Source organism: Melospiza melodia, chromosome 3 (genome assembly GCF_035770615.1).
Source record: "Melospiza melodia melodia isolate bMelMel2 chromosome 3, bMelMel2.pri, whole genome shotgun sequence".
Classification (NCBI taxonomy): Eukaryota; Metazoa; Chordata; class Aves; order Passeriformes; family Passerellidae; genus Melospiza; species Melospiza melodia.
The window spans coordinates 12,669,075-12,693,365 of record NC_086196.1 but is presented as its reverse complement, the minus strand read 5'-3'; the positions used below and the strand labels follow the sequence as shown (position 1 = coordinate 12,693,365).

The following is a 24,291-nucleotide window of genomic DNA, read 5'->3' as shown; positions in this document are numbered from 1 at the left end:
GCACTGGGCTGCTTTATAAAATGAGCTTCTGAAATAACCAAGAGACAAGCACATTTCTGTATCTGAACAAAGATGCAGTGGTTTCACAGATAACCTTTTCAGCATCACCACCAGAAAAGGAGGAGCTGCAGAAACACAAGAATGTCCAGAAAGGAGTGATGCAGCTGGGACAGTCACTGCACCAGGGAAAAAGTGCAAGAAAGAACTTTGGGGATGCAAGGAGGGACCTCAAACTGCAGTATGATCTTGCAGGCTTTCTCTGTGCCATAAAATGGTGTGAGCTCAGACCACAGAGCCAGCCGGCACAGACAGCCCACAGCCATCTGTCTTCTCACCCCATGCAGAACAGGATGGTGGTACCCAAGCAGGTTCTCAGTCTGCCCAAGAACTGATGGGGACTGATCTCCTCCCTCTGGGTCAAACTGCACCCAACTCCATGCTCAAAAGGGACAGTGGCAGTGGGGCTGGTGCCTGGGAAGCCACAACTACAGTTTAATTACCTGGTGTCAGTGTAACTCTGCTTTTGTCCATCCTTTGCTCACAGAAAATAGGACACCAGATCATTTGCAGGTGAACGATAGTATGGAAGCAGTAGCTGTGCCCACAACAGATGTCAAGAGAAACTTCTTGAATTAATGGGTTTTTCAAAAAAAGGACAATTACACTATATAGACCACTGCCACATCTCAGGGATGTTGTCATCTTGTTTCAGGGGTTCCATACTGTTGTCTCCTTATCACAAAAGTTTCCTATCTTCTTGGTGTTTCTTGGGGGCAGCTCCTCAAAGCACTGACTCCCTGTCACAGCAGCCAACTCCCTTCTCAATCACCCCCCCCCACTCTTTTATAGCACTCTTCTTCTCATTGGTTACAGCTGTGGCCTGGTAAAGTCAGGCCTGTTCCTAATCTTTGATAATTGCCCAGCTGCAACTCCTTAGGGGTAAGATTACTTTATATACTCCCTTTATGTTCTTATATCCTATCCCCCTACAAATGCTGATATCCAACCAGCTGAATTACTGAAAAGTTTGTTTTCTTTTCATGGTATTTCTCTATAACCACCATCAAATCACAACTGCTTGAAGGACAAGAAATTATTCAGCTTGCCAGTACTTCCTGCCCCTAAAACAGTTTGCTGGAATTAAGCAGGGCTCTGGAGAGTCTCTTACTTATCATTTTGGAAACTACCCTCCTGTTTAATACCCACAGCCTAAGACAGGATAGCTGACAAGTGCTTTTGAGCTGACACTATTAATCTCCATTAATAAACCAGCAAAAGGTTATTATTTTTAACCAAATCACTACATTATTTATCTAACAAAGATAAATGCTACATGCTGCATTTTGCACTAGTCCAAAAGGAGCAAGAGGGCCTTGCTGAGACAGAGCCTCTGCCCAGCAAGGGGGGCACAGGGGCCCACAGGCCCTGTAGCTGTGCCACAGGAACCTCATGGAGCTGCCCACCACATCTGCCAGCTGCCTGGCACAAACCACATCCACAGCAGGGCTCCCCCTCACCTCACCCTGGACACAGGACATGGCAATTATTTGCACAGGGTGAAGTGGATTTATCTGGGCAGTGATAACCAACAGAGAACTCACTCAAGAGATGCCACAAGAGAAACCATTAAACCTAAGGTGTTCTTCCCATCTGGGACAAACTCTCCAGCTTCCTCAAGTCTTCTGCATGTTTTCAGATGTGTCCATTGCCTTCTGCACACATCAGCACTTAAGTAATCAATTTCCTTCTACACCTGAGGGCTGAAGCAGAAGAGGAGGAAGGCTGCATTTGACAGAGGATCCCAGGACAGCCTGGACTGTGAGGTGTGGCTGAGGCTTTGCAGCTTCCTCCTGGACTGTCTCACCATTTCCTCAGCCTGCAGGATGCTGGGTTTTGAGTAATGATTTACTCTTGCTGCAGACATGGAAGCAATTTGCCTTCTCCCAGCCAGAGCCTGCCTGCCTCAAGCTGCCTTGCTGGATGTGAATTCAAGGTAAACAGGCAGATGGGCTCACAGGTTAAACTCCAAAACCAGTCTGAAGATTTATCCCTGCAGATGAACTCAAGCCAGAGGCAACCCTGGGGCAGGACTCAGCTCATGAGATGACAGATAAAGGATGTTGGGTACAGATTTCACAGCTGGAAAGGGAATATTAGCCAGAGCTGTGGCCTGGGCTGGAGGAGCACACCAAGCATGCAGCATGGGCCACCTCTGCCACCTCCACAGCATCGGAGCGGATTCACTCTCCCAGTGCCCAGGCTTGAAGAGGATCAGTGCTCATGAGTTTGCAAGCCAGCTCAGGCTGCTGCTCAGCCCAGGGCTTGCCTGTACAACCACACAGGGTGGTGTGTGTAACAAGCAATGCCACTGTCTGCAAGATGAAACATAAGCCAATAGACATGTTTGAGCACAAATCCACTGTCCTTCAGAAAATGATTCCTTTTTATGGATTTAGAATGGCTTCAAGACAGAAAGACTTGCCCCCAACAATGCTTGTGTCAGCACAGGGGTAGTTGGGAAGGCTTTCTTGTATGCAGGCTGTTTTCTCTCACTGGATGAAGCTGTTCCAGACTCCAGCCCCATTAGGATGTGGACTGAGTGCACCTCCTGGCTACATGGGACAGCTCAGACCACAGCTTGGGTCTAAGGAAAAGCAGGAAGGTGAGCACAGACTGAAATCCATTGCCATGTTTCACATAAACAAAGCCAGGGAAACAAAATAAAAATCAGCAAAAAAACCCAAACCCTACAACAAGTATTCTTAGGGATATAATTGGATGCTCAGAAAAATCTTCCTTGAAAAATAGTAGGGACAGGTAAGACATCTTCCCCTGGGAGACAAAGGCATTGTGACAAACTGCAGAGCCCAGGGGCTGAAGTTTGTGCTGTTCTGCCAGAGCATTAAACCTACACCTAAGCTTTCCCTTCCAGTTGTTCTCCTGAGGGGGAAGCAGAAGCATGCATGAGATCTCTTTTCACCTTCCTCACACATGCAAGAACAATGTGCTCTTCTGTGGACAAAGCCTTGAGTCACTGCTCCCAGGTCACTCCCTGAGGGCTGCACAGACTGAGCAGAGAAAGGCTGTGACAAAAAGCTGGAATCATTACACCTTCTCCCTTTCTGCTGGAAATAAACATTTCTGCAGCTCAGGAACTGGTCAGAGGGAAACAGCATAAAAATGTACGTGTTTGCTGCTGCTGTCACTATCATTGGACACCTCCTTCCCAGCTGAGACTGCGAGTTAACACCCACCCTGCCATGTCCCCACCAGAGCAGAAAGAACTGGGACTAGCACAGCCACCTTCTGAAATAAATTGTCATTTCTGCCTTATTTCCAGCACTCACTCCATGCACAGCTTGTGACACTAACAGAGCAGCACCCAGCACATCCCTTGCAGCTGAGGGAGGCCGGGCTGGGAGTGGTGTGGAGCTGGGAACTCTTGTTCCCAGAGAGCAGCCCCAAGGCCTGCTGGGGGTGTGCACCTTCTACCAAAACCACGAGATGAATGGTGTAAAATCACAAACAAGTGAGCATTGGTCAATTTACAACAGGATCAAAAAAATCCAGCCTTTACAGGGAAGTGAATTAGCTAGCCCCAAAGTCTTCCACTGGCCTAGACACACAACCTAATCCTGAAGGATTGACATAGTTCTGGAATGGACACCTCTGAAACCTGAAAATCCACGATTTTTTTTATGACTTAAAACCAGTCACGTTACATACATTTTATTTAATAAAAGTTAAAAACACGTACAAAAATGCAGTTCCATTTCCGTAAAATATAGGCTCAAAATAAAAAGACTGAACAGTAGAGTTCAGGCAGTAAAGTGCAAAGACAGCAGCTATGCCAGTCATGCTTAATCCATAAATAACCCTTAGACAGCAGCAGGAAGGAACAGGCAGAGCAGACACAGGCACAGCTATTCACGCACATCCACAGGGAACGATCCACACATCCCAGAGCAGGCTGCCAGGAACTGCAGGCCAGCCTCACCCAAACAAGGAGGGAGCAGCTGCTTTTCCACATGGTGACACACATACTTGACACACTTTTTAAAAAAGTCTGTATTCTCCAAGTCCACTGTTTCCCCCCAGCCCCGTAATGCAAAAAACATGACAATTTATATAATTATGACAAGAGTTCCCAAATTGTTTTCTCAGGTGAGCACCATAAATAGTCAGTCTGTAAAAAAATGAAGTGCTAAACTGGCTACTAAACTGAGACAGGACATGCTTCCCCTGGTTAAAAGCATGCAAAAACAGCATCCAAAAGCCAGACTTCTTCTTCTAAGAGATTTCTGAGGGAAAAAAAAAAAAGGAAGAGCAGCAACATCTCTTTGTTCACCACAGAAACTTGGAAAACTAGGTAGCAACAGAGAACAGCAACACCACAAGGATCCACTTCACCAGGCAAAGAGGTTCCAGCTGAGCCCTTTGGAGAGTCCAAAGCAAGGTCCACACACACCCACTGGCACGTACACTGGGATCACAGCACGTGTCAGTGAGCAGGGTGTGGGCCTTCACAAGGTCAGGCACAAAAACTTCAGTACACTTAGCACAATACTCCAATTTAGTGCAGCTTGAAAACTTACCACTCTTAATTATAACTATAGATTTTAGTGTAAAAAATAATGACATAATGTGCTTTAACTGAAACAGGTCTCTGCCAAGTCAGCACCTCCAGAGATGAGATCCATGCTTTGCCCACCCTGGGAAGCAAGACCAGGATTTCAGAACAAAGCAGTAAAAGAGAGTGCATTCCTAGTTATCCACAGTTGATGCATATAGGAAGAACAATCCTCCTCAGTGCTCAACTATGCTTCAGTGCAGGAGTGGCTGAAGGGAGAAGAGTCCAGAAGGAATAAGCACTCCAGAAATATTTCATTTGGGGGGGGGAAGCTGTCTCCCAGCAAAACAGCTGGTGCTTTGCTGCACTGTCAGCTCTGCTACAGTACACACACACTCCTCCTGCACCTGGGAATGGAGCAGTCTGACTGTGCTATGGGCATTTTGTTACTCACACCATGCTATTACAACACAGCACTCCTGCAGCCATTGGTTCCATTTCTTAACTATCATTACACTTTGTGTAAAAGAAAATCCATTCAACAGGGAGAGTGTATTGTTTAATAGAAAAGGGTGATTTTATACAAAGTACTGTGGAGAAGTATAAGGCCACATGAAGAGCATCATCAAGTTGACATGGTGGCTATTTCTTAAGACACAATTAGTATTTCCTCTGGTGCATTGATACAGGTAAAAGAAAGCCTTGAACTATAAGGTGCACAAGCATCCACAATACAAAAAAACCCTTTAATTTTTTTATTTCTCCTCTACTCAAAAAAATATAAAGAGAGACCCACTAATTTTTCATGGGCTATCTTGCCATTTTTGCATTTTTCAGTTTATTTTGATATGTTGGCTTAGTAGGACCAAAAATAAAGCATAATTTTTAGTGTCAAAATTTCTAAACAGTGTTTGTACTTCTACCTCCACCAGAGCAGTCTGGCTCCTCCAAACTTTGCTTCAGTGGCATGTGGACTCGAGAATGCTTCTACCAACAGCCACATCAGCTTCTACTTGCAAAGGGTATGAATTCCTAAAATGTGAAGGATTTCAGCTCTTGTATTCTCAAATAAGGTCATTCTGGTTTGGTTTGTTTTAAAAACTACTGACTCATTTTGATCTTCGATCTACCTGCACAAGGAGGGTGTAAGAGCACTAGCCCATGGCAGGATCAGGATCTGCAAGTGGGAAAACCAAAAAATATGTTATCAAATGGTAAGTGTTTATAAAACACTCTGAATGCAATAGTTTAGGTTTACTGAAAAGGAGTTTCCAAAACTCTGGGTCTCATCCAGCACAGCCCTACTAATGCAAGTAATTTGCCTGCATAACAAGACCTAAATGAACAAATACAAAATATATTTGGTATAGAAAATAGTACTATAAAAATTAAAAACCACCCTGTTTTACTGTCCATCAAAATATTAACAGCAAGCATTACAACTTTTTTTAACCTATTGCCAAAATAATTTCCAAGGAGTTCTACTTTCCTGAAGTGCTGGTGATTGCAATTGCCCAAGTACTGAAAAAAAATCCAACAGGGAAGGGATGAGGAAACATGATAGATTTCTCACATAGCACTATCAACAGAGGACCTAAACTGCAGGAAACTAAAGTACACACGAACACGAGGAAAATAAAAGCCATTTCCCATTCTGCTGCTGCCATCGGAGCTCTTCCTGATCCTCAGACAGTCTGCAGAAGGCGCCTCTTCACTCTAGCCCTGGCAGGCGGGTGATGGCATGGGGATGAGCATACTCAGAGCACTGCTGCTGCTGCTGCTGCTCTTGGGCTTCTCTGCTGTGGCAATTCTGCTGAGTTTGCCAAGCTCTGTCTGCCAGCTGGGGGTCTTCTTGGTGGCCATGTGGCGGCGCGTGTGCTTGGTGAGGTGGTCGCTGCGCATGAAGCGGCGCTCGCACACCGGGCACGAGAATTTCTTCTCGCCCGTGTGCGTCCGGCGGTGCCGCGACAGTTCATCCGAGCGGGCAAACTTCTTGTCACAGCCCTCCCAGTTGCAGCTGAAAGGTTTTTCCCCTGAAGGACATAAAGGAAGCATTTGTTACTTTTGAGAAGTTGTGTTGCAGTCTTATCAAAGGGCTAACTTAAAATCTGCCTTGCAGGAACCAGTGAGTTCACAGAACTGCTCATCTGTGCAGTCAGTGTAAGATTAAGCTGAAGTTCTGTTCCAGAGAATAATAGCTATCATTTCTACTTATTTCCTTGTATCTCTCTTTAAGTGTTCTTTAATCAAGTCTGGTTTTTCAGTTGTCTAAAGTCCAAGTTTAAAGAAGTAGAGCCTTCATAAAGATGCCTTATCTGCTGACTGAACTAGAAGCAAGCCCCTGCCCCCATCCCCATGCATCCATATCTCTCTGGCTGCAGCATGTCATCCACAAATACAGGAGGCAAACAGGAAGCCTGGAATGGAGTCTCGGGGTCCTGCTGCTCCAGTGATCCAGTCCTGCACACAAACACACCAGCAAGCACTCCCAAGCAAAGCCTGTCCTGCCAGCCCCCAGAGACCAGGAATGGCAGCAAGGCTGCCCACATCAGCTGCTGCTCATCTTGGGCCACTGCTGGACATCCCACCTGTCCTGAACAACCACAACTGCAACTACTGCCTGCAACTCCGACAGGGCTCCAGATAAACATCCACCACGTGGCCCAAGATTATGGGAACACTTTGAGGCAGAAGAGAAGGGGCCCAAAGAGAAAGGACACCCCACAGGAGCATTCTCACTTCAGGTATTGAGAGTAAAGTCTGTGTCTTCTGGATGTGCTATGATCTAGCAAGTCAGCATGCAGAGAAAAGGCAGACAAAGAAAGCTGAACTACTCCTCCTCCTGATCCTGTAATGGGAACTGGCTAGTGAGGGGTCAGTGTGTTTCATCTGCCACTGTATCTTAAACATGACACAGGGACACACCCAGGCTCCCTATGGATCAGCAGCCACATGCACAAAGCAAGGCACTTGCTGATAGTCTGTTTATCCTGGAGCACCAGGTTTAATTCAGCAGCCTCTCAAGCCAGGAGCAGAAGCATCATTCTACCTCTGAACTATGGTTTACAAGAATTATCAGCTTCATGTAGAGGTTAAGCTCTTTCCCCAAAGGAACTGTGAAGACAAGCTGCCAAACTAATGCAAATCCCATCACACAAGCTGATATCCAATAAACCAGTGACTGTGGGTAACAGCAGCCAGGGGAGAAAAGCCAAGGAAAAACAAAAATAGACAGAATTATTCTATACCAATAATCTCCCACCATGCCTATCCTTCAAAATCAAAAATAATCCCTGAGAACTCAAAGTTAGTTTTAATTTAACAAGATCCTGGAAGCAGAAAAAAGGTAAGTAAGTAAAACACATATAGACTGTTTCCCCACTGACCCAATTTATGGAGCAAATCACTTCATATTAATTACAATTAATTTTCATTTACTACTAAAATTCCCCTTTTGCAACTGAATAAACTGTTACACTCTCATAGGAGCTCTGCTTCCTAACACAGCAGCCAAAAATCTCAATGCATTCCCATTTATCCTACACAAAACTCTGGGGGAGCAAAAAAACACCAAAGAAACAAAAAAAACCCCTGAGTTTCTCTTTTCTTTTACTCATGTGACAATTAGGACCAACTACCTGTACTGTATTTTGCCTACACCAGACCTCCCCATGCTCCAAAAAAAGGAACTTGCACAATTCATTTCCATCTAGTCCAGATGGCAGGATTCCACTTAGATCTAAACACACGCACACAGACGGCAAAGCTTCACTCCAGCTAAAGCCTGTGAAATTCAGCTAACACTACAGGGTCAGCTGAGGTCTCAGAACAAAGTACATCTTGTTTTGCCTGTCCATGGAGAATGAACATTCCTTCCATCCCTGAGATGAGCAAAAGCTTCCCCATCACCTGCTCCTTCCCTTTCCCACCCCCTCCTTGCAAAGAGCGTGCATTTCAGCACCCCACACGGGCAGGGCCCCTCACGCACCGGTGTGGGTGCGCAGGTGGGCCTTGAGGTGGGAACTCTTGAAATAGGTTTTCTTGCAGCCGGGGAAGTCGCACACGTAATTCCTCCGCCTGGAGAAGTCCACCTGGGGGGCACAGGTCTGGCCAGAAGCGATGAACACGGGAGCAGGGGCGAGGGGCAGGAGCTTGGTGCTGCCCACAGTCACCAGGGCCTGCGGGCACGGCGGCGCCTGCGGGACAGCGGGCTGTGGCAGAACCAACATGACAGTCCCCTGAGGCACAGAGGGGCCCATGAGCACGGGCTGGGGCAGCGGGGCTGTCTGGGGCAAGATGGGCTTCATGGGAGCTGAGAGTGCTGGAGCTGGAGGCTTCACATAGGCATTAATCATGCTGCTTTGTCCATTTAAAGGGATCATCTGACAGAGAACCTGGGGGCTGGAGACAGGGGCAGGTGTCACTGGGGTAGCTCTTTTTTGCAAGTCATTCTCACAATTCTTTGGTAAGTGGGTTTGTGGCGAAACAGGCCGGACCGGTAGCTGCCCTTTATTGGTCACAATATCACTGGAGTCATGTGCATAAGGCTGATGTGCCGGAGAGGTTTTGTCGATTAAATCATCCGCAGCCCACGTGTCCTGTGGCAGTCTGGAATGTTTTGGGTCATCCGCTCCACACCAGTCTCTGGAAGCGCTGCAGCCTGAAGTTACCTTTGTTTGCTCTTGCACAGCAGGAATGTGATGGTAAGCAGAACTATCACCTGTGTGCCGTATGACACTTGTTGCCATGGCCCTGCAGGGCTGAGGGGCAGGGAACTCAGAGATCACTGGCTTCTGCCTGCACGGTGGCCCCACACTGGGAGCAGATGGCCTGGCTGTGGGAGAGGCACCGGTGGCTGAGGTGACCGAGCAGGCAGCTGTGTTTGCCATGACTGTCCTTGGTTTGGAGTAAGTCACCTGTGAGGACAGGAGCGTGGCTGCCGACATCTCAACAAAGTCAGGGCTGTGTGGAGGGGTCATGCACTGCAAAAAAACCCACAACAGTGTGCATCAGTGTAATTCCATGGCACAGTTTTCCCGTTTTCACTCTGAAAAATAAAATTACATGCCCTCTCCCAGCATCTCAATGTGCCTCTTAGAACAAACTGAATAAAGTCTACTGCTGTGGTTTAATCCCAGAGGGCAATGAAGTCCCATGAAACTCACTCATCCTCCACCCCCAGATGGATGGGAAGGAGAATCAGAAAAAGGTAAAACCTATGGGTTGAGATGAGGACAAGTTAATAATTCAAATACAGGAAAATACAATAATAAAAATATAAAAAGCACAGATAAAAAGACAGAGAGAAATAAAGTTCAAGAGCAACAAATGATGCAGAGTACAACTGCTCACCACCCACCTGGCCTGATCCCAAGCAGTGACTGGCCCCTCCTGGCTAACTCCCCCCAGTTTATACACTGGACACAATGCTCTATGGTATGGAACACCCCTTTGGCCAGATCGGTCAGTAGTGTCCTAGCCATGCTCTCTCACAAGGCTTCTCCTCCTCACTGGCAGAGCAGGAGACACTGAGAAGCCCTTGGTTTAATTGCTGCTGAACTGTGCTTACTCTAAAACATCAGTGTGTTATTAATGTTATTCTTACCTTAAATCCCAAACACAGTACTCTGCCAGCTACTAGGATGAAAACACTTGATCCCAGCTGAAAAAATATCTACCCCATATTCTATGCATTTACATCATGCCCACACTTTTCAATACATCCCAATTGACCACCATTACTTTTCTTGTCTTTTGATACAGGTATCATTCCCTTAGTCTGTGAGCCATCCCTCTAAAACATCTGCTGAGCTCATTCATGGATTGCTTTGGGCTCCAATTCAGGGCAGAAAAGATGGTGTGTTATGTTGGATTGCAGCCTACTGAAGTTAGTTCTCATTCCATCACTGCTGTGTTTGTCCAGTTTCATCAAAGTTTGTTCTTCATGAATGTGGGTGATTCCTACTGTAATACCCCTGATGTTGTGTGTAGGCAGCTCAGCAGGGGTGACATGAGTGTTATATGGCAATTAGCATCATCCAACCCAAATCACTGACTGCTCTGACACAGAACCAGATCCCCTGGAACAAAACTTTGGGCTTCCCTATCCTCCCACATTACCCACCAAGTGCAGCCAGGTCCTTGAGAACAGCAACCCCATGGATGGACTGTCATTGCCTGATGCAGGAAAAATCTGACTGTTTTCCCCAGCTTTTTTGTGTGCACCACAGGGACTTTATCCCGTTCTACACTATGCAGAAGTTTTGCTTGAGCACAGCTGGCAGATGCACTAGTGCTGACTGCCCAGGTGGCCTTTGCTAAATGTGTATCCCATTGTTTGAAGGTCCCACCACCCCTTGCTCTCAGTAACAGTCTGTTATATCATTCAATTTTCCTGGAGACTGGCACATGATAGGGAGGTGATAAACCCACACAATGCCATGCTCTTCAACCCAGGTGTCTGTGAGGTTGTGTTGAAAATGAGTCCCCTTGCCTGGCTCAATTCTTTCTGGGGTGCTCTGTTGCCACAAGACTTGCTTTCCAAGGCTCAGGACAGTGTTCCAGGCAGGGGCATGGAATAGATTTCCAGTTATCCAGTGGTTGCTTCCACCATCATAAGCACATGGTGCCTGCCTGGGTGGATTTGTGGGAGTCTGATAGAGTCCATTTGCCAGGTGTTCCCATATTTGTATTTCAGCCATTGTCCTCCACACCAAAGAGGCTTTAACTGCTTGTCTTGAATAACTGAAGTGTGTGTTTCACAACTATGGATAGCCCAACAAGAGTGTCCATGGTCAAGCCCACCCCTTGATCATCACCCCATCTACATGTTGCATTTCCTCCTTGATGGCCTCAGATGTCATGGGCTCACCAAGCAATAAATAATTCACACTGGTGAATCTTGCCAATCCAGATCCACCTGAGCCACTTCAATCTTAGAAGCCTGATCCACCCATTGGTAGTTCTGATGTTCCTTGGTGGCCCAAGTCTTGGGTACATGAGCATCCACTGATGTACCCTTACAACCAGGCTCTCCACCCAGGCAGCAGTACCTTGCCACAAGGCAGCAGCCCAGATGGGTTTACCTCTGCTCTGCTTCCATCACTGCAGCCACCACCACAGGGCATCTGCCACCACCCGTGAATCAGCACAGAGATAAAGCACTGGCTGTTCTTCCTGTTCAGCAGTGTCTAAAGCCAATGTTCACCTCTGCAAAGTAACTCAATTCACCTTCTCCTTCAGCAGTTTCTGTAATTTTTTGTAGGCTACACCATACAGCCACTTTCCATCTTCAGTGCTTTCCTACAACACAGCAGGAATCAAACAGGGCATATTGTTTCTCATTTTTGGGTAACTTATTATACAATAGTCTCTTCAGCACGTGTCATCTCCTCACCAGGTGGCATCCAGGAGTCTGCCATCTCACCAATCCCAGGAGTCTTGGAAGTAATTGAGGTTTCCTATTTGAGAACCCAGTGTGACCAGCAACTCCCACTCATTCCACACAGCATCAGCTACAGGATGTGTAGGAGACCCATCCTTTGCACATCCAGCCCAGCAATCAGGATGCCAGGGAAGCTGTGTTCAGTACCAATCACTTCCAAAGCAGCTGGAACCTCTTTGTAAGCTGCCAGTATCTGTTTTACAGCTGGAATGCAGAGGGCTTCAGATCCTCTCTACCCCAACTCCAAAATCCTAGAGGCTGACCTAATTCTCCCCTGTGCCTTCTACCAGAGGTTCCAGGTAGGGCCACTTTCTTTGGCTGCAGTGTAGAGCACATGTTTTGTATCTTGTCCTGCCCGGACTGGCCCAAGGGCTGGGGCAGAGTTAATTTTCTGCATGAATTATCTCCTGTTTAAGTTGTTCAAAGGCTTGTTGTTGTTCAGGGCCCCGTTTGAAATCATTCTTCTTCTGGGTCACTTGACAGAGAAGGCTGACAATCAGACTGCAATTTGGAATGTGCATTCTCCAAAACCCCACAGTGCCTAAGAAAACTTGTGTTTTTCTTACTAGTTGGCAGAAGTGTATCTGTTATTTTGTTAATCAAATCCATTGGGATCTGATGACATCCACCTTGCTATTTTATTCTTAAAAACTGGATCTGCCATGCAAGCTCCTGGACCTTACTTTGTTTTATGGCAGCTTTCACAGAGATCTGGACTATTTTCTTCTCTTTCTCAAAAACTTCTGCTGCTGTATTGCCCACAGTGGTACCATGAATATATTGCAAGTGTTCTGGAACTGGATCAGTCCATGGCAAATGGTTCAAAGTTTTGCCATGTGGGTTGGGGACACTGACTTCATCTGGATCTGTGGGTGACTGTGCCCTGCTCATGTCATAAGAAACCCCTCTGGTACAGCTAATTCCCTCAGGTAGCAGATGTGTCTCCCCACAGCAGCCCACCTGCCCAGGTGACACTGCCTCTTTCCTGAAGGGATACCTTCCTTCACACTTGACCGAGTTGCCTCCACAGGCTGAAGACCTGTGACATTTTTCCAATCACCTCATCAATGATCTCTTCCCAACTGCTTGGCTTCCCTATCTCCTAATTCCAGCTACTAGCCCCACTGGAGCAGCCAGGTGATAATGTGCACACCTGGACAGCAGCTGAAACGTCTTCACATCCCTCAGAACCAGGGATTGAGTGGTTATCTCTTGTTCTGTCTCCTCCTCCATCCAGTTTTTGTGATGGCCCTGCTTCATCCCCCTTCACTAAATGAGCTGACTTTGGTGTCCATTTCTTCTTGTGTACAAGGAAACTGATTTTGGCACAAGCTCATCATCCTCTGGCTCAGCTGCATCATCCCCTGCTGGGGTCTGAGTGGTCACACTGCATGTGTGATGCCAGGGTCTGAGCAGCCACAAACAGTTGCTTAACCCTAAACAAGACCTGAACCACATCCCCAGCTCCTGGTCATTCACAGACCATGGTTTCAGCATCCCAAGGATATTCAAAATTTCCAAAATTCCCATGCCTGGAGAAGAAAGGGAAGATTGTGCCTGCCTTCTACACAGGCTGGCTCTCTGAGGCAAAAAGGCAAGCGGTGTCAGTATTAGCAGTTTCTGATAGGTGGTTCCCCAAGTACAGAGGTGATGACAGAGGAGCTGAGAGCATGAAAACCAGATGAGTCTCAAGGGCAGCAGTTCTGTGCTATCACATAATCCAGTGTTACAAAGTACAACAAAATGATAACCTTAGCCCAGCCCCCAGAGATGATACCATAACACTAGGGGGAAAATACACAAGAAGTAAATTGTTACATAACACAACAACCCTGATAGCAAATAATTCAACACTGTGATCAACAACTAATAAACTAATAAAATGAATCCTGATAACAAATAGGTTTCAGCACAGTCTGGTCAGATCTGTCATAGAGGAGAATCAGAAAGATAAAACTCATGTGTTGACACAAGAACAAGTTAATAATTGGAATAAAGTAAAATATAATAACAACAACTGTAATTATTATTACAGGGAGGTACCAAAGAGAGAGAGCAATAAAACCCAAGAGAAACAAGTGGTGCACAGTACAATTGCTCACCACCTACTGACCAATGCCCAGGTCCTTCCCAACATCACTGGTCATCCCAGTTTTTATGCTGGCCATGACACTCCATGGTATGGAATACCCTCCTGGCCAATTTGGACCACCTGCCCTGGCCATGCTACTTCCCAGCTTCCTGGGCACCTCCTCACTGGTGGGAATCTGAGAAGTCCTTGACCTGGATGGGGTAAGCACTGCTCAGCAACAACTGGAACATCAGTATGTTACCAGCATTATTCTATTCTAAATCACAAACACAACACTGTGCAGTTACTAGGAATAAAACTAACTCTATCCTAGCCAACACCAGGACACTACATTGCCTTATGTCATGGCCATTCTGATTAAGCTCAAAAGTGTATTAATAAAAGGAGGGCAATGAGGCAGCTGTAAACCTGCATAAGACACTGCAAGTATACTCACAGCACCACAAAAGTCTTTCATTCCTTTCTCCTCAGCAATGGGCACAGCTGTAAGAGGCTATGAGCAGAATAAACAGTCCAACAATGGATAGCACTACTCCACTTTTCTATTTCAAGCTCCCAGCAAGCCCTAGATCTTTTCTCAATGATTACCTCATTGTTTCATGGCTACCTTTTAGATAAAGACAAATGAAACTGCTCTGTCCCTTCTTATTCATCCATTTCTCTCTATGCTGTCTTCCTGCATCACCTCTTCTTCCTCCTTTCCCACTGAAGGGTATCTCCTATGCTGCTCCAGAGACAGTGTCAGCACTGAGCAGCAGGAGATATTATGGCAGCTGCTTGTCAGGCTGCTCTTATCTCAGCCTCTTTCCTCTACTATTCCCCTTTTACCTGGCAACTGCATGCTAGAAGCCTACTGGTTGAAATGGGCCTTAACCATCTAAAACCCTGATGGCACCAAGCCTTTTTTTAATACCTACTTTTGTTGCAACATAATTTGAAACAAAAGAAAAAAAATTGGATTCAACCAACATTAGTCAGCTGGAGTAGACCAATGTCTGGAGAAATAACAGACTACATGTACAAACACATAGTACAGAAACTAATTAAATTGCCTATTTCATAAAGGCAACGTGCACTTTCTCTTACAATGACCAGTGAAGCATAACATCATCAAGGGCCTTTTTTCATACAATGCCTGTAGAAATGCTGATGCCAAATCACCAAGGCTCACTCTGCCATTCCTACTCAAAGTGTTCCAAGGAACCTACAACAGCCATCTCGACATCCCTGTCAAATCCAATAACCTGTCAGCAAGGGCTTTCACATCTAAATTTAACAAAAGCCTCTACATTTGCTAAACCAGAGACAGCAAAAAACCACAAACTCAACATGCCCACCTCACTACTCTGTGCACAGCACAGGCTGTGGCAAAGGGACACCTGAGCAAGCCTGTCTTTTCCAGCCAATTTAAAGCATTGCAGGGCTGTGACACCCACGTGTGGGGCATATTTGTTTGGTGTTCATGCTTTTCTTACCAGTGTGGATAGACAGTCCTTTGGTAACTCAGCCGGAGCCTCGGCGTGCATTGTGAAATCCCCAGAATCCGAGAAGGGCGTGAGGGGCCTTATCTTTAATATGTCACCTTTCTGTGATCTTTGCCCCCAGGAGCTCATACAAACAAGGGCTTCAACAGCTTCAATGTCGTTCTGCTCCAGGGTGCTGCAGGTGGACCTCTCGCTGTCATGGCGCTGCCGTTCCCGGATGGACTCGTAGATGTCCACAATGTCAACCTGGGTGAAATCGGATTACTGGCTGTTAGCACGAGTCAGACACAGAACTGACACCACCCACACACTGTCTGCTCACAATGAAGGTCAACTGAAACAGATCCCATGCCCGTGGCAAGACTTTTACCAGCTGGCTCATCTCTCACTCTCCCCCGAGCAGCTCATCCCCACACTCCCTTCTTTAAAAAAAAAAAAAAAGAAAAAGAAAAGGAGGACATGTGATTTTCCAGGAAAAGAACAGATATGTGTGTGGCTCACATTTCCAAGCTTACTTTCCTGGATGACACTGCTCTGAACAAACACACCCCATGCTTCCATACAAGCATAAAAGAGGAAAATCCTGACTTTGAACCTTGTTTAGAGAAGGCTGTTTCCTGAATCCAAAAGACTATTCAGCACTAATCTCATTCTGGAAACATTTAGAAGATAAATTTCAGCTGCCAGGAAGATGCTTTAAGGTACGATCATTGACTTGGAGTACTGCACATCACAAAAGATTTTCAATCTTATTTTGAACAGGGAAGCCAGGATGGGGAAAAGATGGAAGGAAAATAGTTTTCAAAGTACAGTGGAACTGTTTGCATTGTACTTCAGAAAGGCCTGATGCTACATGGGTGCTAGGTACCTAAAACACACTCTGAGTAAAACGAAGACAAATGTAATCATACTGACTCGTTTCCAATTGCAAGCATCACAGAGTATTTTTGTGTGCATGTGTACACGTGCAAAACACTTGACTTCTCTGCACAAGGATATCCAAACTTCACAAAGCTCTCACAGTGCTTGGCAGTGGCTCCAAAAGCTACGCTAGCCTGATGGGTTATTACTCACATGCCAGCTCAGTCTCAGCGAGGAATCCAGGCTCCTCCAGTCTTTAGACACACCAACTAACCTGAAGGCTGAGATTTAGAAGTGTGGACCAAGCCTCTTGGGCCTACTGCTGTTACACAGAGTGTTTATGTACTGCAGGAAAAAGGTTTTAACTCTAAAGGCAACACCACACAGTGAGCATGGCCTCAAGCCCTAGAAGGAATTCTACTCATTGGGTAACAGCACGTACTCTAAGTCAATGAGTTTTGTTACTGAGTTAAGTAATGTGGGATGATCCTTATTCAATAGTGTCACAAAGATGAAAAGCTGTGTTTGCACTCTAGGGATGTGCAGGCAACCCTGCTAAGCATCATGTATCAAAAATATTGGTACTGCACTCACAGAGGACTTTCACCTCAAACATGAGGTACCAGGCATGGAGATGTCATGGTCTGGGGACTGGAAGGGGTAAAAGCAATTAACACTTTCGAGAGAGACTTCTAAGAATTTCCACTGAAAAACGGTGAGAGGAAAACACGATGTGTGCCTGCAAGCCTGGCCCTCAATGGCCTGTGACACGGGGCACGCCAGGCGAGGCGAGGCACCGAGCACAGTCTGCCAGCGCTCCTCCAAGCGCGCCTCCAGGCAGCCAAGCCCACGGGCTGATATTCTCCAACCCTACATTTCAGGACAGCAGCTTTCCCTGAAGAGACATTAAAAAAAATGTGCCTCGCTTCCTCAAAAAACACCCCGAAATCCAAAAAAAAACCTCACAAAAAAAGCTCTTTCTGCAGACGAGCGCTGCAGCGCGGGCTCGCCGGCTGCTGCCAGGGAAATGGGCAAGCGCGCCAGGCGCCTGTCCTCACATCACCCCGCCGGGAACGACGTGCGGGAAGCGGGCACGATGGGCATCGGCAGGGCGGGTCGCTGGTGGGAAGGATGGGGCACGCTCAGGGAGCATGGGGCGCGGGCAGAGCGATGCGAGCAGTGCGGGTCGCTCCCGGGCAGGATGGAGGCGGGGGTGCGGGCAGTGCGGTCGCTCCCGGGCAGGATGGAGGCGGGGGTGCGGGCAGTGCTGTCGCTCCCGGGCAGGACCCACCGTGCGGGCAGTGCGGGCCGCAGGGCAGCGGGCGGGCGGTGCCGGGGGGCAGCGCGGGTCCCACCGCGGGCAGCGCCTCCCGCCGCCCGCAGGGGCCCCCACCCGCTCCCCGCCCCACGGCGGCTGCCCGCGGCCGGGCGGTGCCACGGAAGGGAGGATGGCGCGAAAGGAAGCAGGAGGAGGAGGAGGAGAAGGGGGCGGAGGGCAGCTCCCACCCTGCCGCCGCCCCCGCACGGTGGCTGAGCGAGGGCCGCCCCCCTTCCCTGCAGGTGACCGGAGCAACACCCGCTCCTGAGGGCTCTGCCCTGGCACAGCCGCCCCGCACCCGCTGCCCAACCAAGCCGCTCCCCGCCGGGTGAGTAGCGGTCCCGGCCGAGGCGGGGACGGTCCCCGCACTGTGCCCGCCACCGAGCACGTGCCCGGACTGCACTGGCGCTGGCCATCCCCACCGCCCCCGCTTCCATCCCTCCCTCCGCGCGCCCGGTGCTCACCGCGGGCGCATCTCCCATGTCCGAGCAGGGCGAGCCGTGCATGGCGCGGCTCGGGCGGGCGGCGTTGGCAGCGGCGCTCCCGGGCAGCGGCAGCGGCGGCAGCAGGGGCGCGCACACAGCGGCGGGAGCGGCACCCGGCAGCGCCGCCTCCTCCCGGCCCCGCCCGCCGGGAGCGGCGCGGCCGCGCGCGGGGGGAGCGCTCTGAGCGCGGCCTGCGCCAAACAGCGCGGGGGGGACGGCCCCGGCCAATCAGCGCCCGCCGCCGCCCGCGCCCGGCCAATGAGCGGCGGCGGGCGGCGTGATCGCGGCGTGCCGGCGGGAAGGGCGGCGCGTGGGCACGGCCGGCGGGAAGGCGGGGCGGGGGCGGGGCCGGCAGGGGCGGGGGAGCGCGCGCTGGAAACTGGGGGAAAGGTCGGGGGCGGGCGGCGGCCGGGAATGCCCGCGCGCGGGGGGCGGGGCCGCCGCTGGTTCCCGCCCCCCCGCGGTGCGTGCGGCGCGGCACGAGCGCTCCCGCCAACCGCCGCCCGCGTGCGTGCGTGCGCGGGAGCACCGCCGGGCCCGCCGCTTCCCGCCACCCCCGCCGCTTCCCCGTCTGGGAACGGCGCCCCTGCTCCCGCAGCTTCCCCGCCTGGGAACGGCGCCCCTGCTCCCGCAGCTTCCCGCCACCACCGCCAGCTTCCCCGTCTGGGAACGGCGCCCCTGCTCCCGCCGCTTCCCGCCACCACCGCCAGCTTCCCCGCCTGGGAACGGCGCCCCTGCTCCCGCAGCTTCCCCGCCTGGGAACGGCGCCCCTGCTCCCGCAGCTTCCCGCCACCCCCGCCAGCTTCCCCGTCTGGGAACGGCGCCCCTGCTCCCGGAGTTTCCCGCCGCCCGCCGCCCGCCGCCAGTTTTGCCGTCGAGGTCCTGCCTGCCACGTTCGACAGGGAAGGGGTCGGGTGACTGTCCGGCCACGGCACTGCTTTGCCGGATAAAGGATTTGGGATCACAAACAGTCCTAAACTCCCTCCCAAAATCCATGAAGGGTCACTGTTATGGATCATTGGATCCGTTGCTGTTGGAAGGCCTCCCCTGGGCCAGCCCAGAATGCAGCTCTTAAAAGCCTTCAAGTCACAACATATATTCTATTTAAAAATGTGTGTTCTTTGGTTTTTCCTGTCCCCAGCCCTTGTTTTCATTTCCCAGTGGCAGCCGAAGTGTGTTGGCCCAGCAGGATTTGTGGTTGTACTGAGCAGCAGCAAGTGCTGGCAGTGGCAGCACCGAGCCCAGCTGGGGCAGCTCTGCATCTCACAGCCTGCCATGGGACAGGAAAGACCTGTGTCCCCAGGGGGTGTCAGATCTATGTCCCCAGGGGGGTCAGACCTGTGTCCCTATGGAGGGTCAGACCTGTGTCTCGGGGACAGGACAGACCTGTGTCCTGCAGGCCTCTGATGGCTGCTGGCTTTGCCAGCACTATCCCAACCCTGCCCCTTCCCTTATGCCTCCTAGACACAGAATGAGGACAGCAAAAAGCATTTTAATCTGCTGAATTATCTCTATTTGTTCCTTCCCTGGTTTCTGGAGATGTTACATCCACAAGTATCCACACAGAGAATCATCTTGAACCTCTGGGCACCTTCTGCTGTCAGCTTCATTTTGCCACTGGGGTTTATTTTTTCCCTTACAGTTGCTCCAAATCCCCGTCCTTCCCTGCTGCCCATGCAGTTTCTAAAGCTTCACTGCACTGTGCTCATCCCTGCCTCCATTGCTGCAGATTTCAGCTTTCCCAGCCCTGGCCCATCCCAGCCCACCAAACAAGGAGAGAAAGGGATCTCCCTGGCCAGCCCTGTGCCGTGCAGGGCTTTCCAGCAGCTTTCTCTATCTATTTGCATGAGACTTGCTGTGCTGGAGCCCTGGCCTCTGCTGTGGGATGGGAAGGAAAATGCTGATAATTCAAACTGCAAATCGAGTTCTGACATTGAAGAGTTTTGTTCACAGAAGGGAATCGGTTGTGTGACAGAGAATGGAAAAAGTTTGTGAAAATGCTGTCAGTGGCTAAAAAGCACAGCTGAGGTGGCACAGTGGGGGCACGGGGTTAGTGCCTCTCAATTGCATGGATCCTTTTCAAGAAAAACCTTTAGGGAATTGTAAAACTAGGAAAATACCGTTCTATTTTGCATGTTTTCCAGTTCTGCTGTCATTAAGAAGTGACTTGTGTTTTTCTCCTTGCTGTCTGTTGTAACACATGCAGCTCCTGCTCAAAGCACTCACTCCCGCAGCCTTGGTCACTGACAGCAGAGACTTTTCATTGAGTCAGAGCATCAAAGGCAGCACAGCACCTCACAGGGCAGCAGAGTGGAATCCTTTCTCCTCACTCCCAACAGGGTGTTTCCCATGTCACACACCACAGACTCTGCCCACGCGTTCCAGGTTCCCCAGGAGTGCTCGCTACAGCCCCTGGGTGCAAGACCAGTTAAAAGAAGTGATGTTACAGGTCTGAACTCCAACTTGTGCTGCAGGGAAAATGTGCTTGATTGTGTTCTCCTTGCTGAGCTAAAAATGGCAACTCAAGTTTTTTAAATAAATCCATGGAACTCTTACCAAAGTCATCTAGTTTGCCTTTGCTGCTGCCAGCTGAGGCAGTGTTAGATGGGGAAGGAGCACCTTCATCCTCATGTCAATTATCAGGGATCTGAACCCCATAGAGCCTGAGCTCCAGCCCTGGCAGCCTGAGAGATTCTCCCTCTCTCCCAACTCCTACTTCTCCCTGCTTTCTTTCCCTTCCCAAGGCTGCATCAAGGTGAATAATAAAGCAGTTAACATTATCCTGCTTCTTTGTACTTGTGCCTGCACCCACTGATTTCCCCGTGGGTTTCACCCAGCAGCACAGCTTCCTGAGCAACACACAGTGAGATCCTTGGGATGATCCATGGTGGCTGCAGGGAGTAACCTGGAACAAAGCCCAGGTATCCTCGGTACTCCGTTCCAAAGAGCTCAGAGCAGCTCCCCACGTTCGTGACTGCAGGATGCCTGGCTGTGCCAGGGTGACAGTCCCTGCCTGGCTGTGCCAGAGTGGTGTCCCTGCATGGCTGTGCCAGGGTGACAATCCCTGCATGGCTGTGCCAGGGTGGTGTCCCTGCATGGCTGTGCCAGGGTGACAGTCCCTGCATGGCTGTGGCAGGGTGGTGTCCCTGCCTGGCTGTGGCAGTGTGACAGTCCCTGCATGGCTGTGGCAAGGTGACAGTCCCTGCCTGGCTGTGCCAGGGTGACAGTCCCTGCCTGGCTGTGCCAGGGTGGTGTCCATGCCTGGCTGTGGCAGGGTGACAGTCCCTGCATGGCTGTGGCAGGGTGACAGTCCCTGCCTGGCTGTGCCAGGGTGACAGTCCCTGCCTGGCTGTGGCAGTGTGACAGTCCCTGCCTGGCTGTGGCAGGGTGGTGTCCCTGCATGGCTGTGGCAGGGTGACAGTCCCTGCCTGGCTGTGGCAGGGTGGTGTCCCTGCATGGCTGTGCCAGGGTGGTGTCCCTGCATGGCTGTGGCAGGGTGACAGTCCCTGCATGGCTGTGGCAGGGTGGTGTCCCTGCATGGCTGTGGCAGGGTGACAGTCCCTGCATGGCTGTGGCAAGGTGACAGTCCCTGCCTGGCTGTGGCAGGGTGGTGTCCCTGCATGGCTGTGCCAGGGTGACAGTCCCTGCCTGGCTGTGGGAGGGTGACAGTCCCTGCCTGGCTGTGGCAAGGTGACAGTCCCTGCATGGCTGTGGCAGTGTGACAGTCCCTGCATGGCTGTGGCAGGGTGACAGTCCCTGCATGGCTGTGGCAGGGTGGTGTCCCTGCCTGGCTGTGGCAGGGTGACAGTCCCTGCATGGCTGTGCCAGGGTGACAGTCCCTGCCTGGCTGTGGTAGGGTGGTGTCCCTGCATGGCTGTGGCAAGGTGACAGTCCATGCCTGGCTGTGGCAGGGTGACAGTCCCTGCATGGCTGTGGCAAGGTGACAGTCCCTGCATGGCTGTGGCAGGGTGACAGTCCCTCCCAGCAGGGCCATCCTGCACCAGCCCCCCTCCCTGCAGTGCTGTGGCATTCTCTGGATGGGGCTCTGCGAGGGCTGTGGGGTTTTATAAAGGGCTGTTTTACTCAGATCCCTGGCAAACACTTGAGAGAAAAGCTGTCTTTGTTGGAGACACACAATGCCTTTGTTCCGAGGTAGGAAGGAGCAGATGTGAGTGGCTGCAGTGCGGGGTTGAGAAGGCTCTGCTCTGGTTATCTTATCCTTTTGGCTGGGATGACAAGAAAGAATCAAACATCCTGTGTGAGTAGCAGGGAAAATAATTAATACTGGAGACTGAAAACAACAAAAGGTCATGCAGGCAGCTCTCCTCCATTCCCTTTTTGTAGCTAATTATGCCATAAACCATTCAGAAGAGACTGAATGGGGAATATTATGGGCTCAGACAGTTTTCCTAATATTTACCAGTAGTTAAAAATAGACCAAAGCAGTTGTCTGGGGTGCAGCTCTACAGTTACTGCATTTTGGCAGCAGCATCTGAGCTGGCTGCATACAGCAGCAGGCTACAGTAGCAAACACACAGAGCCTAGCAAATGGCTAAATAAATATAGATATCTTTCTAAATAAATATAGATAACTACAATCAGTGCTCCCGTGCAGGGGCCTTGAGAAGATACATGGGAAGAAGTGAAAGACTGCAATAGGATGCATGTGGTGAGATGTGTGAGGATGCATCTCTGTCCCCTCTCCCTGCTCTCTTGTGAAGGACAGGGCAGTCAGAGCTGCCACAGCCCCAGATTGTCCCAAACCACACTTGCTGGGCAGGCAGAGGAGAAATGGCCCAGCAGAGGGGAGCTCTGCCAGGTCTGGCTGTCACCAGCTGATGGAAACTGCAGCAGCCCAAGGGCAGGAGCAGGACAAGGACCTGAGGGATTCACCCAGGGGAGCAGCAGAGATACAGAAAGTATTTATAGTCAGAGTTATATACAAGGTATCTCTGAGAAATAGTGGGGGACAGGGATAAAAGGGATAACTATGAAGAATAGAGATGGGAAGAATAGAGATAGGAAGAAGAAGAGAATAAAAGAAAGCAGGCAGACAATAAATATTTCTTGATAGAATAATTTTGGAATGTCAAAGCAATGATAAATCCACGGGTTTTTACAAAGACTGGTCCGGCTGACACGAGTGTGTATGGGGGCTGTTTTGGGGAGCTGCCTCTGCTGTGGAGCCAGCGGGTCCCGCCGGGCTCGGGCTGCGGGGACAGGGACAGGGACACGCTGCTGGGACAGGGACACGCTGCCGGGACAGGGACAGGGACACGCTGCCGGGACAGGGACACGCTGCCGGGACAGGGACACGCTGCCGGGACAGGGACACGCTGCAGGACAGGGACACGCTGCGGGGACAGGGACACGCTGCGGGGACAGGGACACCCTGAAGGAGAGGGACACGCTGCGGGGACAGGGACAAGCTGCGGGTACAGGGACACGCTGTCGGGACAGGGACACGCTGCGGGGACAGGGACACGCTGCAGGGACAGGGACACCCTGAAGGAGAGGGACACGCTGCGGGGACAGGGACAAGCTGCGGGTACAGGGACACGCTGCCGGGACAGGGACACGCTGCCGGGACAGGGACACGCTGCCGGGACGGGGACACCCTGCAGGACAGGGACACGCTGCAGGGACAGGGACACGCTGCGGGGACAGGGACACCCTGCAGGACAGGGACACCCTGCAGGACAGGGACACCCTGCAGGACAGGGACACGCTCCCGGGTCAGGGACACGCTCCCAGGACAGGGACACCCTGAAGGACAGGGACACGCTCCCAGGACAGGGACACGCTGCCGGGACAGGGACACCCTGCAGGACAGGGACACGCTCCCGGGACAGGGACACGCTGCAGGGACAGGGACACGCTGCCGGGACAGGGACACGCTGCAGGACAGGGACACGCTGCGGGGACAGGGACACGCTCCCAGGACAGGGACACGCTGCCGGGAGCCGAGGGCAGCGCGGGCCGGGACTCGGAGCCGAGGCAGGGCAGACGTGCTGTCCCCGCTGTCCCCGCTGCGTGT

General features: G+C 50.7%; 1 protein-coding gene across 1 annotated transcript; it reads right to left on the bottom strand.

Moving 5' to 3' along the window:
- Nucleotides 1–3,713: 3,713 nt before the first annotated feature.
- KLF11 (KLF transcription factor 11) lies at nucleotides 3,714–18,310 on the bottom strand. The gene is made up of 4 exons (XM_063150826.1): nucleotides 18,234–18,310; nucleotides 15,582–15,836; nucleotides 8,559–9,552; nucleotides 3,714–6,603 (listed from the first exon to the last, which is right to left on the bottom strand). Exons 1-4 carry the CDS (start codon nucleotides 18,273–18,275, stop codon nucleotides 6,287–6,289), a joined length of 1,608 nt encoding a protein of 535 aa, XP_063006896.1. The 5' UTR covers nucleotides 18,276–18,310; the 3' UTR covers nucleotides 3,714–6,286.
- Nucleotides 18,311–24,291: the final 5,981 nt, after the last annotated feature.

What these genes read in the sequence shown, in the direction of transcription:
- KLF11 (XM_063150826.1), bottom strand. Translation starts at nt 18,275, where the DNA reads ATGCACGGCTCGCCCTGCTCGGACATGGGAGATGCGCCCGCG. An exon ending in ACATGGGAGATGCGCCCGCG is followed by an intron (nt 15,837 to 18,233) that starts GTGAGCACCGGG and finishes GATTTCACCCAG; the next exon opens with GTTGACATTGTGGACATCTA. An exon ending in AGGACTGTCTATCCACACTG is followed by an intron (nt 9,553 to 15,581) that starts GTAAGAAAAGCA and finishes GTTTTTTTGCAG; the next exon opens with TGCATGACCCCTCCACACAG.